This window comes from Heliconius melpomene, chromosome 12 (assembly GCF_056956725.1).
Source record: "Heliconius melpomene rosina isolate 202511_hmr_F chromosome 12, ASM5695672v1, whole genome shotgun sequence".
In the NCBI taxonomy this organism is placed as follows: domain Eukaryota; kingdom Metazoa; phylum Arthropoda; class Insecta; order Lepidoptera; family Nymphalidae; genus Heliconius; species Heliconius melpomene.
The window spans coordinates 6,187,100-6,207,697 of record NC_140400.1 but is presented as its reverse complement, the minus strand read 5'-3'; the positions used below and the strand labels follow the sequence as shown (position 1 = coordinate 6,207,697).

The 20,598-nt window shown below is 37.7% G+C and overlaps 2 protein-coding genes across 6 annotated transcripts in view; both read right to left on the bottom strand.

Annotated features, from left to right (window-relative positions):
* Window positions 1-927, bottom strand: part of Rhp (GTP-Rho-binding protein rhophilin) — a 65,764-nt gene extending 64,837 nt beyond the window's left edge. For 2 of the 3 annotated variants that reach the window (XM_085194779.1, XM_085194778.1), the window contains exon 1: window positions 795-927. The gene's annotated coding sequence lies outside the window, so the exon portion shown is untranslated. The remainder of the gene's footprint in view (window positions 1-794) is intronic. The other variant, XM_085194780.1, reaches the window with a different exon arrangement.
* Window positions 928-3,281: 2,354 nt separating this feature from the next.
* Window positions 3,282-20,598, bottom strand: part of Hasp (Hig-anchoring scaffold protein) — a 79,513-nt gene continuing 62,196 nt past the window's right edge. The window contains exons 14-32 of one of the 3 annotated variants that reach the window (XM_085194775.1): window positions 20,329-20,441; window positions 19,268-20,245; window positions 18,727-18,953; window positions 18,147-18,260; window positions 17,523-17,682; window positions 17,360-17,439; window positions 16,921-17,103; window positions 16,086-16,212; window positions 14,573-14,751; window positions 14,338-14,482; window positions 13,842-13,960; window positions 13,483-13,645; window positions 13,089-13,249; window positions 12,495-12,668; window positions 11,849-12,043; window positions 10,849-11,019; window positions 10,360-10,504; window positions 9,759-9,950; window positions 3,282-4,547 (exon numbers count right to left, since the gene is read on the bottom strand). In XM_085194775.1, the coding sequence (XP_085050901.1) occupies window positions 4,448-4,547; window positions 9,759-9,950; window positions 10,360-10,504; window positions 10,849-11,019; window positions 11,849-12,043; window positions 12,495-12,668; window positions 13,089-13,249; window positions 13,483-13,645; window positions 13,842-13,960; window positions 14,338-14,482; window positions 14,573-14,751; window positions 16,086-16,212; window positions 16,921-17,103; window positions 17,360-17,439; window positions 17,523-17,682; window positions 18,147-18,260; window positions 18,727-18,953; window positions 19,268-20,245; window positions 20,329-20,441 (3,726 nt within the window). In that variant the 3' untranslated portion in view covers window positions 3,282-4,447. The remainder of the gene's footprint in view (window positions 4,548-9,758; window positions 9,951-10,359; window positions 10,505-10,848; window positions 11,020-11,848; window positions 12,044-12,494; window positions 12,669-13,088; window positions 13,250-13,482; window positions 13,646-13,841; window positions 13,961-14,337; window positions 14,483-14,572; window positions 14,752-16,085; window positions 16,213-16,920; window positions 17,104-17,359; window positions 17,440-17,522; window positions 17,683-18,146; window positions 18,261-18,726; window positions 18,954-19,267; window positions 20,246-20,328; window positions 20,442-20,598) is intronic. The other 2 variants (XM_085194777.1, XM_085194776.1) reach the window with 2 other exon arrangements.

Below are 20,598 nucleotides of genomic sequence, written 5' to 3'. Positions count from 1 at the left end.
TTTTTTTGATGGCGGAACTTATTAGCTGTGTATTGTAACATGTAATTTAGTAGTGAAAATAAATAAGTAATGAAAGTGCTGTGCCTGTGCCACAAGCCACAATGGCACAGTTGGGATGTGTCATTAAAACAATGACTTTGACTTCGAATCTTGCTAAGAAAAATATTTTATATTGGTAATATAAATATTTCTTATTATTATTATTTTTTTTTATAAGTACTTATTTAATCTTATTAAACATTTAAACCCGCTTCAAAGTGGATGTGATGAGTAATTTATCCATCAAAACTATAGTAATATAACTTTTTGTAAATATATACTAATTTCATAATATTTTGAAAATATTTCACACAATAAAGATTACTGTAACGTTTATTACATACTGAAATTCTATACAAGAACTCAGAAATAATTATAATTGTAATATTATTTTTGATCTAATACAGATAATGTCTCAATATAAAAAAAATATGGTGTTAATTTAGCACAAGTAATTTAAAAGAATAGGAATAAACATATTATATTGATAATTATGCATATAATAAAATCAGAACGACGTTTAAAATTTACATTTTATCTCGAGACTAATTCAGTTTTAAGAATTTAGGTTAAATGATTTTTCTAGCGTTTTAATAATTAAAAAGTCAATTATAATTTTAAACAGCTTAAGGCATAAACAATACTTCCTACAGCCTTGGTTTCTAAATGTTTCGTGTCATCAATAACCAAAGTCAAGATAACAATTACTTTAAACAATACCTTAACTAAATATTAATTTAAAAATAAAAATATACCTTAAAATCACTCCGTATAACATATCACAACACTTATTCACAAAATTTTGACACTATTTATTTTTTTTATTTCGCACTTTTTAAATTTAATTATTTATCTATGACACGTCACTTTCTGGTCGCGGTGCGCGGCAAACTGAGTTGAGTTTGACATAACCTCATAATACAGGTGGGAATGTTGTGTTATCTTTATTTATTATACACTGCGTGTATTCTAAGAGTAAGTAGCCTCTATTGCTGTTAAAGCGGGCAATGTATAACATGTTTATTGTAATATTAGAGGGTATGTAATTGGAACTACATGTAAGTTAAATTTGTTCAATAACCATTACTTATTTTACACGAAAATGATAATTTCTTTACTTGTCAACTACACAATGTATATTTAATGAATATTTTGCTTGAATATTAGTAATTTGAAGAGACAAGTCTTTATTTTCTTCAAAAATCCCATTTTTTTTACAAAAAAATCACAAATTCCCAAACATCTGCTGAACCACTGAAACCTTTCCGTGTCACTAGTCTCGTACCGCTAGACATTTATATGTCTATTAATTTATTTGTACTCGATCAACGAATGTTGATTCGTTACGAATGTTGATATGAATGTCATATATATAAACTTTTAAATCATCGAAATGGAAATTCTGTAAATCGGTGAATGTGGTAAATGTTATTATTATGTAGAAAGTATAAAAATACCTATTTATAAATACATACATATTTACAGTTCATTTCCGTTGATGTTAATATAGTATTCTTTTTAAATATGTATATTTAATTATACCTATTTACAGCTTACAAGTTAAATTTTATGTTTAAAGAAAATATAGTGTGTGTGTGTAATAATATGTGTGTTAGCGCGACTGGTTGTAGTTTCAATCCCCACTCGAGGTAATTAAATATTTATTCAATATTTTTAATTCTTCGCTCTGGTGTCTAGATAAAGTACGGCGTTGAATTCCGCCGCTCAATACACAATGTCTCCAGAATTCGGTTGAGTGTGGAGAACTGAAGTATTTGAATACTAGGTTTCCTGTTCCCGAATTTTCGCCAGGCTTACTTCGACGCCGCGTTTTATGTTATTACCTAGATTTAAAATAATCTTTATCCTAATTGGAAATAGAACACACAACTGCCGCGTTTACACTAAGTCGATGTTAGGTCACCACACGACAGTTTTAAATAATTTAATAAAATAATTTATGCAAATATCTATCTCCACCTCAAAGACCGGCAACGCACCTGTAGCTCCTCTGGTGCTGCACGGGGTCGTGGGCGGCGGTGATCATCATCAGGTGACCCGAACGCTCGTTTGCCTTGTTCTTTTTCCATAAAAATAATAATAATAATAATATTAGGTACATTGCTGTAGGTTTAGTTAGTGTAGGTTTTGATCGCTCATCGTTTACGAATTCAAGCTATCAAAGGTCATATTGCATTCGCTTACTTTGAATACTAGTTAGTTGTATCTAGCCTTATAGGCAATATTTAATCCTATATTTAACTTAAATATTGGACTCCTATTATATATTTCTTAACTGCATTTTTGTAAAGTTAAAAAATGATAGCCATGTAAAGCATAAAGTTTAAGATTTTTGCGAAAATATTTAGTTTTCTCTACATTTTAAGGGAACTATTAGCTCTTTCTATATTTTTATCTATACGAATATATTGTGTGTTGAGTAAAAAGACCCAAAATGCACTTCATTTAGCCCTATATCATTAAAATTAAATACTTACGCGGGCCTTCAAGATCGTCTTAATACCTTATATGGTCAACATTAACATTTACTTAGCCCGATAATAGGACTCCATACTTAAGATTATTGTTAGTATAGTACCTCATGTTGAGTTTGCGTGGTATAATAGCAATCAGGTTTGCTCAAACGCCTGCAGCATCGAGGATGCCGTAATTAGCGACTGTGCACTAATATCCTTTGCAAATAAGTCCGCACCATGTTAACGCATTATCGATAGCCATGGCTTCTTGTGAAAAGGTGAAATTAAGCATCCTTGGTACATTGTGAGGGACCAAAGATAATATTTTCTTCAATTTTGTCAGTCGATCTTCTAAAAAGGTTTCCTTGAGCAGTATACAAAATAGAATAAATAGGTACCTCTATGCCATGGCCCTAAATAGATTTTGAAGATATATTTTTCGTTTCATATCTAAGTGTAACGTGGAATTCTCACCATTCGATTTGCTTATCACAAGATAATATGGGCAAATATAAGAAATTCCAAGAGGTTATTCCTTGCTCAATAAGAACTATTTAAGTAGTTTTTTAGTTTTCCGATTTATCCCGTAGCAGAGAGATAGGCAAAGAGACTAAGACACTTCGTTCTCCACTCTCCATTCTCATTGAATTCGTGTTGAGTGTCGGAGCAGAAGAGGTCGGGAAAACTGAAAATGCTTTTCCCCGAGAGGATATCGAAACCATAAGTTACATTAATACAGAAGAATAAAAAATAAAAAATGACAAATACATTATATATTTTTTACTTTTGATAAATTTATATCTGCAATTGTATGCATCGTAGAGAACAGAATTATTATAATTAGTTAGGAAAATCTATACATGTTTAAAAACACGACATTGCTTTTGATTTTTGAAAATTTTACTTGAAGTACGTTAAGATATGCTATTTAGTTGATATGCATATTCTTTTATTTCAGGTCATGAAGCAATAATAACATCTTTTTGGTTTTAGAAATATATTTGGAAATATTTTAAGTAACGTGTTAATTGAAAAAAAAGGCATAAAATGTTTTTTTTTTTACTTAATATTTATTTTTAATTTTTATTGTTCATGACCCAAAATATTGCATTAGATCAAAAATTGTTCCAAATTTGTGCGCTGTGTAGAGCATTTTAATTAAAATTATTTTTTATGGAATACCTATTTTAAAAATTACATTTGTTTACTTAATCATAGTAATTATAATCTAGATAAATATAAAGACTATTTAACAGGTATTCTAATATCTTTGGCGAAGCGTATTTTATTTACAAATACATACTAAAATTTTAATATACGGCATAAACGTAACTAGGTTTTGCAATAATGTGCCGAGTATTTGAGGGATATCCGTTCTTTTTGCCTTACACCAAAATTCTAGTTACGTCTATGACAAAAAGAAAATAAGAAAAATTCAGAGGTAACAACGTTAAAATTATTGTACAAATAAATTTTACCTACTTATAGAATAGTAATAAAAACTATTGATTTAGTCTCTTTAGTCAAATCCTTAAATATAAGTACAATTATAAAACAACTAATTGTTAACAAAATATAATAAGGAATGCTTTAAGATTTTTGTTATATTATTTTATAATACTCATATTAAAAAAAGTGTATAATTTGTAACAAATTTAATATTAAATATATACATAAAAAAACAATATAATAAGTCAAAAGTTTCAAGACCAGTGGTTATTTTGGAATTTCATATGTAAGATACAGAAAAATAAAAATCTAATAATACACATTGGAATACTGGGATAATACTTTATAAATATTATAATATCATTATTGCATACAATCTGAAGGAACTCACGTAGTTTTAGAAATATAAACAACTTAACATTAAATTGAAAAAAAAAATATATTTTGGCACAATTAAACCAAAATTTCTATATCCCACATAATTATCTTTCAGTATCTCTTCTTAAAAGTCTATTTACTCTAAAGATTCTATTTTTATAAGTCTCTATAGGCGATCTTCGTAACATTCGCGTCGTCGCCATTTCGTTTTTCGTTTTTCGATTGAGCAGTATGCTGTTGGCCATATCGGCCTCTACAGCGTCACCGGACTTGGGGAGGCCGAGCTAGACGAGCTCTGACCTTGGCATGGCTACCGTGGAAGGTACCAACAAAAGAGAACACAGTGGCGCAAGGGCGTCTCCTTTGAGACTCGGACCGCGACTTGCGAACACCGTTCGTAGTGGGGGGCTTTGCTTCGATCGGTTCGACCAAAGCCTACTGGGGAGGGCTCTTGATGCCCTATTGGATTAGTGAGTGCGGGCTCCTCTCGCGCCGAGGCGCGATTGGGCCACAGTAAAGCTGGGACCTCGTCTCCACCGGCGGGGACGGTGTGCGTAGCGTGTATGTGTGCGATTGTGTGTGGCCCTACCTACAAATTTAGGGTCGTTCGCTTTAGTGATGGGGTCAGCATCATCGGTTAAGATATCCCGGGGTCGACGGCGATCCCACGGGCGACGTTTGGCGTAATTACACGAGTTTACCACCAGCGGATTCGGATGCGATTCGGCTTTGGTGAAATAACTACTAGAGAGCTTGCGACAGTGCTCTTTTACTGAATCTAATTTGACGTCTCTATGGAGATCGGTATTACGCATGTACCACGGGGCACCGGTAGTATTACGCAAGAAACGGTTTTGAATTACTTGTAAACGGCTAAGGTCTGTCTGTGCGAACACAACACAGGCGTAGGCGAAAATGGGTCTGACGCGTGCTTTATAGAGTCGGATTTTATTTCTAAGTGAGAGTTTACTTTTAGCACAAATGAGTGGATACAAACAACTTAGGACGTAGGCCGCTTTGCGGCGAACATAAGTAATGTGGGCTTTAAAGGACAGTTGACTGTCGAGAATGACACCTAAGTATTTGGCCTGTTTGGCCTCGGGAATTATTTTGCCTAAAAGGCGGACATGTGGCAGGTAGTCTGTCCTACGAAGGGGGAAGTAAATGATGTTACTTTTATCGGGATTGACCTCTATGCGCCATTGAAATAGCCACTGACCTATGCGGTCCATGGACTTTTGGAGTCTTTTAGCTATGCAGACTGATACACGGCCGGACGTATAGACGGCGGTGTCGTCTGCGAAAAGGGCTAGGTTTGTACCTGGGGTTTTGGGGATGTCGTGAGTGTACAAATTGTACAGAAGCGGGGATAGTATGGAGCCCTGAGGGACTCCAGCTCTAACTGGCCTACTGGAGGAAAGGGTGCCTTCTACCCTGTATCTAAATGAGCGGTTTGATAAGTAGTCTCGAATGATGTGCACGAGTCTGTCAGGTACGTTAGTCTTTTGTAACTTGTAAATCAAGCCATTGTGCCAGACTTTATCAAACGCTTTTGCAATGTCTAAGAAGATTGCCGCTGATGGCATTGATTTGGCTCGGGATAACAGGAATTCCGTGAGGCGGTGTACCTGGTGTATGCTGGAGTGTTTGGCTCTAAAGCCGAATTGTTCGGGGGGGATTATGTCATTGGCCACGACTGCGGCTTGGAGACGAGTGAGGAGGATGCGTTCGTATATTTTGCCCATTGAACTGAGAAGGCTTATGGGGCGATAACTGGACGGGGATGTGCGAGGTTTCTTAGGCTTGTGAATACCTATGACTATTGCCTCTTTCCATTGGTCTGGGAATGAGCACTCTTTTAAGAGCGTGTTGAAAATGGCAACGAGAAGCGTTAGAATGTGAATGGGAAGAATTTTAAGGATCTTATTCGAGATGCGATCGGATCCTGGGGCTTTCTTTGGCTTAAGGCGCTTTATAATGTCTTGTACCTCTTCGACAGAGGTCGGTCTTATAGGTTCGCCCGCTGGTGGCAACGGTGCCCACGTTTCGACCTGTGTGTCCACCGCGGCGACGTGAATTGGATCACACGGTTGTTCCGAGGGGGAGCATTGACTTTCTAAGTTATCCGCTAGGCATTCGGCCTTTTCGAGATCGTCTGAGGCTAGTGTTCCGTCCGGACGGATTAACGGCGGTAATTCGACTACGGTGTCGTTTTTGAATGATTTGGTTAATTGCCAGAACGCTACGTGCGATGGCGTAAGCTCTGATAACCTATGATCCCAAGATTCGTCTCTGAGGTCCTCGAACCGGGCTCGAACCTGTCTTTGGAGCCTCCAGAGTTTAGCGCGGTTAGCCGGCGACGGAAATGAATCGTGCGCCCTATTGGCGATGTTTTTACGTCTCATGAGCTTTCTGAGATCACGCGGGATCTTAAAATGTCCTTCTGGATTACTTGGAATTTCCCTAGAACACTCGTCGAGAGTGCTACCCAGTCTGTCAGTAAGTTGGTTAATTTCCGCCTCGACTACTTCCACCGAGTCGAATCTGTCAGGTATGTCGTCTGTCGGTTCCGTGTCGGGATTGCCTAGGCGCTCCGCGAACTTAGACCAGTCGGTGATGGTGGTTTTAGGAAGAACTGGAGGACAATCGGGTCCTAATTTAACTATTACAGGTCTATGGTCTGAGTCTAACTCTGGTATTACCTCGATAGAGCGCAGCCTGAGAGAGACGCCCTGCAGGATGGCTATGTCGAGAATTGAAGGTCGGCCCCGGGGCCCAAATCTAGTGGGAGTGAGGGGGGCTATTATCTCAAAGCGAGAGGTGGTCAGGTCATAGATATTTTCGAGTTCGATTCCTCCTCTATTTGTGGAGTTGCAATTCCACCTGGTACTTTTACAGTTAAGGTCCCCGGCTATGATAACCGAGTCCCCCATGTCTAGTAGTGTCTGTAGGTCGCTTCTAAGTAAACTCTTTGATGGAGAGAGATAGGCGGAAGCTATAATAGTGGGTGGATGTCCAGTCATGTGAACCTTACAGACCGAAACTTCGATGTTAGTGAGCGTCGGCGGCGGATCGAGCGGTATGACGTGAAGCGTCTTTCTGTAAAATATGACGGTGCCGCCTTTGGCGCCGTCTCTGTCGTTACGAATAGTGCGGTAATTGGCTATCTTGGGATCCCTATTGCAATTTCTAAGGAACGTTTCCTGAACTAGAAATAAGTCGAGTTGTCGGTTTGTAACAAAATCGCGGACTAGCCCCATTTGCGTATTGAGACCGTTAGCGTTAAAATAACCTATGTTGAGAGAACGCGGCTTGACTCGCGCGAGTCTTAAATCGGGCGGGTTGATTCTAAAATTATTATTGACCGCCATTGGAAGTTTGAGCATTGACAAGTAGTAATTTGGCTATAAGCTTTCTGTTGAGCTTAATTACTTGAAGTCGACTTTTAGGATCGCCGTTTGAGTCTACTAAGCCTTTCGCGAAGGCCAATAATTCGTCTTTATCTAGTATATCTAAAAAGCTGGTCGCAATGTCGATCGCGTCTTCGATACTATCCTGTTCTGTTACCTCCCCACGGGGCTGGCGGGCAGAGGAAGTGGCCCTGGAGGGCTTGGGTTTGGGATTGGAGGCCTTGGCGGCTTGGGTCTCTGGTAGAGGTTTTTTCCACGCATTGGTGGAAGGAAGAGGGGCTGGTTGGAGTAGTGGCTGAGGGCCGGACGGGTTTTGCGCTGGACGGGAAGGCATCGAAGCCTTATGCGTCCTGCCGCCCTTTCCGCCGGACCTGCGTGGGGCCCTAGGGCATCCGCGGTAGTTTGCGGGGTGCCCTTGGGTCTCACACAAGACACAGCTGGGAGGTACGGCCGGGTCTGGGACCTTGCGCGGACAGTCAGCAGTAGCGTGACTTTCTAAGCACTTCACGCACCTGGGTTTTGCGTGACAGTTTTTGGCGGAATGCCCATAGAGCTGGCAGCGGTGACACTGCCCGGGAATGCCACGAGACCATGGCTTATCTATAGTAATGCCCGTGAGTGAGCAGATGGATTTAATATTGAAGATTTGTTTGCCCTCAGGGCTGCGGTCTAGGACAGCTAGGACCATGTCGTAGCTTTTTTTAGTGTACTGATTGTACATACGGTGGACTGCCCTAACGGGAAGCTTTTGGGACATTAAGTCCCGAAAAACGGATTGGGTCTCTAACTCGACTGGGATACCCTTGAGGACTACACGTAATTGACGCTCGTCCTCCAGAGCGTAAGAATGGAACCCTATCTTTGAATTCCTAAGGTGGGTCGTAAGGACCCTGTGATCTTTAGGTGTTAACACCTGAATTCTAACTCCCTGCGCTGTGGATCTGGCAGAATTGAACTGCACTTTAGCGGACAACATCCAAAGTTGTAAATTGTCCCACGCTTTCTTTTCCTGAACTATGATCGGGGGAGGTAACCTATCCCTACGAGCGCCGGCCGGTAGCGGTACCGAACCGTCGCCAGAGTTGGACGCGGGGATTGAGTTATTATTGTTGCTGTTATTATTGTTAGCAATTGCATTGTCTGTCTTGTCAGTCATTTCGGCGTCGGAGCCGTTTTTGTCTACCTGCGCACCCATTTCTGCTACCTGCGCGCGTGCCCTACTTTTGCGCGGGGGTGAGGACCGCGGGGAAGCGGGGGAATCTAGCGCGCTCGCGGCGCGTTTGCCTGAATTATCGGGGGATCGTTTTGCCTTGCGTTTGGCGGCCTTAGATATGACGGTCTCGAAACCGTCCTGATCCTCCTCCTCCTGTGAGGATTCGGCCGGCGGGGCCGCCGCCTCCTCAGCTTCGGACTCGGACTCTAGAACGATGTCCAGAGCCTCGTCCTCGTCCGATTCGGCGTTGGTCTCGCCGGGATTGGCCACCTGCTTTTGCTGGCGTTTTTCGCGTTCCACGAATGCGGTTATTTCCAAAAAGAAACATGACGGGATATGGTCTGCGGCGAACTTAAGTAGACTATCCGAGTCTATCCGAACCATTTTGACTAAACTTGACCCCCCGCCGAGGCGAGGGGTGTGTGCCTACTTTGACCTAATGTCTCGGCCTGGTGGGGCCGGGGTGAGTACCTAGCTTAAGCTAACACTGTGTAAAAGTACTCACGTGGGTATGGAATCCAGGTGAAATCCTATGGACACTAACACACTACACTGCACTACACAAAACAACGGAGATCGCCGCTCGCCGAACAAACGACGCCGATCGGTCCTCTTCGTCTTCTTGGTGTTGCAGGGTGGCGTAGGTCGATAGTGCGCGCGTGCGTGGATTGGTTTTTGGTTTTTGGGTTTTTTGGTTTTGGTGATTGCGAAAGCGATGCCAAGCGGACATTGAGACGTCCGGGCGGTACCGCGGTCGGAATGGAACTCCTTGAAAAAAAACCCGTCGCCATTCGTGTCATCGCAGCTTTATAGCTCTGTGGAGACAAAATGGCGGGCGTTTCGCGCCTTTTTAAAATGTCAGTTGTCAAAATGATGTCGTCCGACAGCATTTCGTCGATGTCGCCGTTGAACATGGCTATTGTGTCCGAGGTGTAATTGCTTATCGGTGTGCAGAGAGGTATGGAGTTCGACCATTTTCTGTTCCTGTTGAAATTTTAAAGCAATTGTATTAGTTTGACGATTAATAAGTAGTAAATAGTAGGAATTTAGATAAGTGCTACCGTAACGTTAGTGTATCTTATGTTTTATCAAATAAAAATTATATTGTTTAATAAGGTGTAATATCATTAAAACAAAGTTTGAATTCATTTTAAAATAACTGAAACGCGATCTTATAAAACAATAAAAAACAAATATATTTTAGAGGTATGTAGGTAATATTTTGGTTAGTTTTTCTGTTTAAATCTTTTTTATCATTCAAGGACCTCCCTGTCATACTCTACCTAACCATAACAGGAGATATTTAATTAGAGGATTTTTTTAAATATTTTTAATTTGTAGTTGTAAAATTGTTTCATCTTCTATTTTAATTATTTAATAAATGAATGTATACTTGAGGCATCGCAGCATGGTAGCACCGTCAAGCCGGTAGCCAGGTTCGCAAGTGAACGATATAGTTTCACCAATTTTGTAATAGAATTTTACTGAAGACATGCGCCCTGATATCGTTGTTCCTGGATACGTACATGCTTGGGCACCTGTAAAAAGCAATAGTTTGTTGTGACGGTTTCACAGGTGGAACTATCATTACGTATAGCAATATCATAAAGCTTAAATGTTTGAGCTTAGACAGAGGGAACCTAGTTTTAAGACACTCGCTTTGCAACCTCGCTCACCGTCGAATTTTCGAGATATCGCGTATTGAGTGGTGGAATTCAACGCCGTGTTTTGTTTCGTTGTTCCACTCAATGGTGCATGAGAAAGAAAGTGGTTGAACACCAGGTTCCCTCACATAAGAGGGTAAGCCTCCTTCCTATACATGTGTAATATATAGGTTGAAGCTAAAAAAAACCCTTAATCAAACATTTTTAACAAAACTTACACGTAGGAGGTTTATCACTCCATCTTCCACTATCCTGGCACACCAGTATGGGTCGACCGTGTAAAGTGTGTTCAGGGTTGCAGTGGAACTGCAGTACATCACCAGCCCGGTACGGTGCTCGACCGAGCACGTAACCTGACGCAGGTGGTGGTAACGCCGGGCAGGAGACCTCTGGAATTATGTAAGTAGGCATAAATTTTGACATATTGGAACTAGATATAGATAATTTAATAAACAATAATGATTACTAACATAATTTATTCTTACAGTTTTATATACAAACTAGCGGACCCGGACGCGGCTACGCCTGCTTGAAATATAAGAATATAATTTCTATAGAAATATAATTTCAATCTAGATGAAATGCTAAAAGTGACTATTATATTTATTTTCATAAGGATGAATATCAAAATGACGCGGAAACGAACGCGGTCGCGTAGCGACGACGGTTGTTATTAACATGGCAGAATAAATTGCATGTCAAATTAAAAAGTATTTTAATTTATTAGTATATATGTGTAATGTAATGTTATATAGCCTATAGCACTTCTGAAGAATGCAGCTTTCATACAAAACAAAAACAAAGTAAATCGGACCAGTAGATCCAGAGATTTTAGCGTTCAAACAAACAAACAAACAAACAAACAAACTCTTCCGCTTTATTATATTAGTATAGATTGTGTAGTAAAATAATAGAAATAGCTTAAATAATTTATTTATAGTTCCAAAGCACAACTTTTTTATTTTAAACAATTATGTTTTTGATTAAAAATAATAATTTAACACACATAAATACATAATATTACATAAACACACGACACACAGCCCGCATGTACCAGCTGCCCCTGCCCACCCAGGCACCCAATGTTCGACCCATTGCGTGTTGATTGGCGGAACTCAGCAGGAGAAGGAAAACAAATTAAACAAATAAAAAACTATCATATAGGAAAAAGTAATATAAATAGCTTTCACTATATTAATATATCCTTAAATTAATCACCTTTACAAATTGGATACGGTCTAGACCAATCAGCAGCTGGTAAGCAAACGGTTTCCGTTGGCCCATCCAAAGCCCATCCTGGTGGACAGGAGAAAGCTGCTCTACCACCAACTCCTCGGGATACAATAGCCACACGTGGACGTCTTTCGCCTTCTCCTAGTGGGATATCATGGAGGAGTTCTCCACATTCAACACCTTTAAATTGAAATGTGATTGGTTGTTTTTTTTAGCTACACACTGTTTCCCGCCCGCACAAAGGAGGGTAGACAGAGAGAAGCTAGTGTTAAGACACTCTGTATTCGACTTTCCGCCTAATTTTCTAGATATATTGTGTTTTTCGTTTCCTCACTAGAGCGAGGAAATGAAAAACTTTATAAACAAACCGTTCACTCACTCATCACTCGTTCATCACTTAGAGGGATAATCATATTTAAATTATTTGCGTCGGGTTAGTTGGATATAGCAGAGAGTAGGTATATGTATGTACATGTAATTGAGTTCCATCACTTACACACAATGTCTCGAAAATTGAGCAGAGAGTGCGAAGCGGAATGTCCTAACACTAGGTGCCCTGTGCCTACCCATGCGGGAAAAAGCGAGAAGCTACAAAAAAAACTTACCGAAAATATAAATAAATTTAACTTACTTTCACAAACTGGTAATGGTGCACTCCAATTCCCCGATGCTCTGCACACTAGAGTTTGTGCACCAAGTAAAGCATTGCCGTTGGCGCAAGAAAACTTAATGTCAGTACCGAGCTGTGTGCCTGATGTGCTTGCTACTAATCCTCGACGAATCGGCAGAGGTGGGCAATGTACATCTAAATATTAAATATATTAGTATTGTTATAGTATTATTAGTAGTGTTATAGTATATAAAAAAGTGTAAAGCTACACTTTTTCCGCATGGCAGGTCAGTCAGAAGAAATCTAATGTTAAAACCATTTCTCTAAGACCGCCCAATTTTGAGACGTTGTTTGCTGAGTAGCAGAGTTCAACGCCGCTTTTTGTCTACCAGATTGGGAAAATAAAAATAACTCAAATATAAGCATTCCCCCAATGAGGATCGAACGCTCAATCATCAGCTTACCGTCATAAGTTATCCCACTGCTCCACGACGGTCTCATATTTTGTATGAGGTTGATATCCTAAAGGTGATTAAGCTGATATTTTTTAACAAACAATGACATGTTAACCATGAATATTGAAATACTTCTTTTTATATAGAAATGATGTTTAACCTTCAACAATTATTTCAACTTGGTGGCTCTGTCGTGCTGGTGTTTCACAGCGATATATTCCAGAATCTTCTTTGACAGCATTTATAATGCTGAGTCTGAATTCTAAGCTGCTGTCTCTCCCTGGATCCGTAGTCCAGCCTTCAGGATATTTCCTATCAGATCTGATGATAATATTGAAATCATTAAGGGAATATTAACATAGTGCAAGACAATATTTAATGTTTTGGCTTAGACCATTTAAGCTTTGCTAAATTTATACTTAAGTAATGTATGTAGCTACTATAACAATACCTAATATTAACATTAATACATACAGTGTATGTATATATAGAAACCTAATAACTAGGAATTGTTAAAAAATGTAATAATACAAGCTAAAGCGACAATAACATACTCAGGATCATGATGCGTCACATTCCACTTGGGATTCCCAAATCTTCTCATCCATAAGCATTCCATATGTAGAACTGTTCCCGGATACACTAGCAATTTGCCATCGTTTGTTTGTGCTATTGGTCCTTGAGAATGCCTGAAGAGTATAGTTGGTGGCTTTTCCACTAAAATGAATATTAATAAATAAAGCATAGTAACGACTATGGTCTACGAATATGTTTAATTAGGCAATGATTCACTTCCTACTTGAAGGAATGATTTTTTTTCATTCCATTTCTCCCATAGCCCAAGTACGGCGTACTTGGTCTATTGAAGAAATGGAATAAGAATAGGAATAAGTTCCAAGTATAGTATATTTACTTGCGTAGTCATTTTCTTGGTTGAGACCAAAACATGTTGGTTTTACACCGTCCCAGGAACCTCCGACACATTTCCGCACTTGTGATCCACTCATTGCGTATTTACCAACATCACTGCACCTATAATTAGAAATTTTAAACTATTTATTGGGTAATGCAATATAATTTTCTTAACGACTTCTATATATGTACGTACATTCTGTTTTACATTTTATTCTATGTGTATGAGATATTGATATTGTCGGAACGTTATCGAGATGATCCTTTTTGATTTAGTTTAGGAATATTCCAACTAAAGGAACTGACCAAGTTTCATTAAAATTGGTTCAGTAGTTTTTGAGATATGGATATCCACGTGTTTCTTGAGGGTATGTATATTATACATTATATCATCCTTATATCATATAATACCTTTAAATTAAAGTCGGTTTATTATATAATAATGTTACTATTATTATATAATAAACAGACTTACTACTATTTTTACAATACTTTACCTAGAAACTATTACTGAACCCGGAGGGAAATCAACAGTTTCAGTAATCTCCAAGTCATTAAAGAAGGATACAACATGTGGTTCTTCATTACGGAATGTGCAGCTGTTGTTACTGAGGAGCTCTTCACTTTGAGTTTCCAGGTCGTCTGTGAAGTTGTATAAATATGTATATTTTGCAAGACTATTGCTAAAAAAGTTTTATAAATTGTGATTACGGTTTAATTCACCACACTTACCACAATTAAAACTTTTTCCAACCCAGTTTCCTTGTTCACAAATTAGCTTCCATGTTGTCTTTTCCCCCATAATAGAGGCTATACACCGAAACGTGACTTCCGTCCCGTGAGGATACCCATCCACTTCGACAGTGTCGTTCACTTCAGATCCATCTCGATAAATAAGAGTTCCTTGTACCCTAACAAAATTGTAATTTTGGGAACTTAAACTAAAAGTGTTGGATTTACGGTAACAGGATAAATAATGAATCAGTTCAGTAAAATATAATCAAAATAATTAATTAGAGAACCCCCTTATTTATAATTAAACGGCATGCACTATTTTTACTTTTAAGTCGCCAAAAAATCGCAACATAACGCAAGCTCGGCCAAGACAGAAAGGAAAAAGCCAAAAACAGCGATGTAGCTGTCTCATTAGTGATTATTGTCACGCATACAAAATTTCAATCTAAGCCCTGCCTTCTGAGGATTTCGATATCGTTGAAACGATAGAACCGAGTCAAAGAGTAAATCTAGAAAACCAAATGTATGAAAAAGATTTATTGAAGAAATCAAATATTGTTAAAAGATGTCACCTAATATAGTGACGTTATCAATGAAAGTGATAAAGATAAAAGTGATGGAGCTATTAATTTGAATGATGATGATCAGAAATATGATGAAGTTACAAAAGCAAAAGTCCGAACCTAGAAGGCTCTCACCAGGGCTTGGCATCCCTGAACGCCTGGGTTCCCTTCAGTCTTTCCAGCCAGCAAATAAGAAACGCAGACTTTGCAAAAATATTATTTTTTTGTCGCTCCCCATCTTTTGTTGGGTTTGATGAGTCTGTCAACTTGTGTTCAATATTGCGCGTTGAACACAACTTGAACTCATTTTTTTAATATAAAAAATAGGCAAACTTAAAATAAATAAAATCAAAAAACTGAATGCGTTTAAAGCATATCGAGTTATTATCACATTTTTAAATTGTTGCTTTATTTAGATTCTAATACTAGCAAATTTAATTTAAATTTCAATTTAAGGCTACAGTAACCTTATATAGTGCCCATTGTAAAAATTAAAATACCCACACGAAAGCTACAATGAAAGCGCACTTATAAAAGTAATTGAAAACATTTTTTTTTGTCATGTAATGAATTTATCTTGCCTTAGAAATAGTTCCCGGAAAAGAAAAGTTTCCGGTTATATTTTAACATTATCTGTGTAAAATACTGAATTATAAAAAAGGCAAAATTCATTCATATTACTCATTCTGTGCAAATATTTTGCACGGAGTCAATATCAAATATTGGAGTCAGGTGTATTATTTTTCAAATAAATTTTCACGTTACTTTTCTGGGTTTAACTTAATGTATAGAAATCATTTAATGTAAATACGGTCTTTTGGACAATGAATCAATGGTGAGTTATATCTTTAATAATCACTAAATATATTTGAAAAATAACAGAATAAAATGGAGATTGGTTAAAATTTGGGATAATAGAGATAAGAGTCGCATGGAAAATCCTTTACCTGGCAGGTGGTCCGCACTCGACGATCTCCTTTCCATGTAAATCTGGTTCCAGTTCACTGATGTCTTCTCTTACAATATCTGACCCGCTTTGATATTCCGACGTGGGACGTGGACGTGATAAGTTAGCTGTAAAATGTTGTTCGTTTACTTGCAGTACTTTATTTCTCACAGAAATATTTATGTCGATTATTAGGATTCTGTGCCTCAAATTTTAAAGGTAAAAACGGTAAAAAACTTTATAAGCTCACTTTGTTGTCGGTCTGTCCGTCTGTCAAGACCATCTAGACTTCAGGTCTATGGATCCTTGAAGCGCAGAATAACCTTCTAAGTATTCTAATCTTCTATTATGGATTTTGGTGCATTTATTATGAAATTCTTAAATTATTTCGAAAACTTTTATAAGATTTTTTTTATATTTAAAACTTAAAAGTTAATAATTATTTGGGTAATAATTATTTCTTAATTGTTTTATTTTATTCAGTACTAGCTTGTAAAGGCTTGGCCACGCCGCAGTATTTCAAAGCAAGACTTGTGTTTGATACATGGCATATTCTAAGTGAAGTATAGGAGATAGTTCTGAGCAGAGGTGGTCCACATCAAAACGATTAATGTTAATGATACAGCGCAAGCTTTCGTCGATAACTGGGCTATGCACAAAAACAATTATTCAATTCGAATCAATAGTTACTGAGACGCGTGCATTAAACCAAAGAAATATTTTATTTTTATAATATTAAATAAAGGTTGTATATTGGTCTCTTTTGGATTTAAGTAACTGTTATATGCAAATGAATCTACTAACAAATAGGAAAGGGTCATGCATATCATACCAACCTAGGGGTCTACAAAAATCAAGTACAGTAGGTTGTAATCTTCCCAAATGGCAGTTTAAGGTGGCGGGTGGTGACCGTCCAGGATCACATGCTATGTTCACGGACGATGCATGCGCTACCGTCAAACCTGCCCTGTAACCCGCTTCGTATGTGGCACCATGCAGGATTGGGAGCTCACAAGGGGCTGATGGGTTAAATTTGGAAGAATATTAGTTTTGCCAATAATTGAGATTTAAATTGTTAATTGCTAAGTACAATATATTTTTTATTGTAAATTGTCTAGTAGTAATATTAGAAATTTCAGGTAAGTGGTGTTTTTAAATGGTACATATATGTAATAATGTTCTCATAATGATTTAGTGCATTTGACTTTAAAAGTATACAAATAACTATCTATGAAAACAGAATTATATAAAATTACTTATTAAGTGCTAATATACCTGCTACACATTCTGGCATACTAGTAACAGCCCATTCTCCAAGCCAGCAGCGAAGATTTGCCGGTCCTTGTACATTATATCTATGTAAGAATAAAAAAAATAGAAAATTTCATTTTAGTTTTCATGTCACAAAATAAAATTGGCAGAAAAAATGTAATTTTACCCATATTCACAAGAAAAATGGACAACTTGTCCATTTGGAACAGGATCTGTCTCATTCAACTCTTTTTCATCACTTTGACTGAGTCCAGAGACCATACTGCCTGGAGGATTAGGTGACATAGTGTATATTCCGTACTCTGTGGTCGGCACATGACAAGGCTCTGTAAGAAAGGAATAAACTACTTATCACTCTATTGAGGAGCACAAAGCTGTGCCTGGCTTGCGATCCAAGCGTGGGCTTAAGTGGCTCCTTTGATTGCGCATTTATGCTCGCCACCACAGTCCGAGCCCTCCCTCTACCGACATTCCTTCGAAGTACGTTCTAGAAATTAATTGATAGTATTTCTAAAGGAGCTGAGATCGTTAAGTAAACTATGAGAGATTTGGCTGTTAAACCTATTGCACCTATTTCTGCAGCGTGCAAGTTAACCCTAAACCTATTTCTGGTTAGTTCGTGAGTTCTTGCCTTAAGTTCTTATGATTTTTTCTGCACATTTGATTCGCAAGGAATTCTAGATATAGTTATGTATGATAGTCCGAAGGAATATTTACACGTACATCATGCAAATAATAAAAAAATAGGTTATTTCATTCCATATTTTGTATGGTGCTGGTGTTTACTCACGAATTTCACATAAAGGCTTATCTGGCTTCCATCTCCCCCGAACACATTTTGCTGTTGCATTTTGGTCTAAATTAAGTACATATCCTTTTCCACACGCGACTCTCACAATAGTTCCTGTAAATATTATTTCAATGAAGAATTATATGTTTTTTAAATGAATAAGTCAAATCGGATATGGAATATAAAGCGTTAACATTTAGTCAGTATTTCCAAATTAACAATAAGATTCTAATGACAAATGTTGTATTTTTTTTACCTTACCGCACATAGCAAGGTGGACAGAGGGAACCCGGGAACCTAGTGTTAATATATTCCGTTCCCATTAAGTCACTTCTGTTCCCCATATTCCGCATAATTTTGGAGGCATTGCGTGTTGAGTTGCGGAACTGAACGCCACGCTTCGTATCGTTACCAGAGTGAGGAAATGAAAATATTAAATATTTCATTTCTTGGAGTAAGAATTCTTCCAACTCACAACCTGTCGCGTTTACAGCCCCACGCTTGTACCCTTGCGCCACGACTGACGACCTCAATTATTGTTAATGAAGTGGATATTTAGTGCATTTGATTAATATCTTACCAGAACTAAAAGTATTATTTGGGTCCCGACCATATTTGACAATTTCAATATTTACATAGGGTTCACTATCTATCGCTTCACAAGGGCTCTTTGGTCTTCCTTTTTTTCCTTTTTCTGTTTTGTTACCATTTTCATTACTTTCTTTTGTTTCTACGCTTTGATTTTTTTCATCGTCAGCATTGGTCTGTGATTGCTGTCTATTCCTGCCGCCTTTGCCCTCTCGTCCTCTAAAAAATAATACAGTTCAATTACGTTTAATTATATTATTGCGACTGGTTTACGACCTTTTCCTTTGCTTTATTATACACCTATTTTTCAAATGTAGCGTGTTGAGTGGTGAAACTCAACGCCGTGCCGTGTCTATATAAGCGGAGGAATGAAAATAATTTTAATAAAATTATTCCCCCGATTGAGGATTGAACCCATAACCATTGTTTACAGTTGTTTACAATTGGAGGCTGTTACATTAAATTCTTTTATTCAACGCAACATGGTAAGATATATATAATAATATGTATAATTTAAATATAAAAAATCTAACGTTTTGGGAACAGACGCTGTAGTTTGATTTAATCTGTCTGTTTTTCTACTAGTCCTTTTTTCTCGTTTATCGGTTCTTCCCACTTCTGTAGAGTTTGTGTTTTTATATTGCAATGGTATGACAGCAATTTCCTCTTCTGTTACCTTCCGAGTAGTATTTGTGGAAACTGGCAAAGGAATTACTTTTAGTAGATCCGAATCAACGTCACTGCCCAATTTTTGTTCTTGAACAACCGAATTAATAGTTGACAGATATGTGTCAAACTCTTCTATATGTACATTGCGTTTGTGTCTAGATTTAGTGGTATCAATAGTTTGTTTAGTTGAGTGTAAACTACTTTCAGTGGCTGCTAACTCAATGTTGATGTCTTTTTTAAGATTTTCGCCACTTTTGTTACTTAAAAATCTTTTTCTTCTTTTATCAACGTATCTTTCGAAATATTGATGTTTTAATTTATTTATATTATCTGAGATTTCATTATTTTCATGTTCATGATCTGGAAACATACCACCTTTTAAAATTGTAATGTGCGAGTCATTTTCAAGTTCTTCAGAATCTTCATATTCTGACGAATCAACACGATGAACTAAATCATCATCCTCGGGTTCATAAACTGGTTGGTAGGAATAAAACTTATGCGCTATAGGTTCTCCATGTATATTATACACAGTATATACAGCTGTAGGGAAATTTTCTCCTTCATGCACATCTGAACCAATAATATCATCATCTTCGTCAAATTCTCCGTCATATTTCTTCATTAGTTTAAAATTTGCATGACGTAGTGTGGGCTTCTGGCTGTCGTGGTTGTATTTGTCGTATAATTCATCCATTTGCTCTTGGGAAGGATCTGACTGTCGTCGTATCTTATTATAATATTGACGTAAGTAAGTAGATCGTTTGTGTCGCAACTCAGTTTCGGAGATTGATCTACGTCGTCGACTCCATCTTATACGCGGATGTTGGTAGAGTGTGCATCTGTAATGTGACAAAGATTTTTTTTCGTTTTTAATATTGCTTTTTTAATTTACTCTTATGATTAAATTAAAAATATTCATTACTTCGGGAGTTCTCTAGGGCTCCAGTGACCTCCAATGCATGTCGCTCCTGGCGGGCCTTCGGACAATACGTAACCCTTCTCACATTCATACATAATTTGTTTATTATTTACTACCTGAAACATAAGAAATTATAACTATGGAAACATGCAAATTCCTTTTAAATATTGATTTTCAATAAGGCCGTTATAGCTTAGCGCCACCGTGCCTGACTGTGAACGCGACTGCTGTGGGTTCGATTCCTTTTGGAGAGAATAAGTTAATTTTATTCCC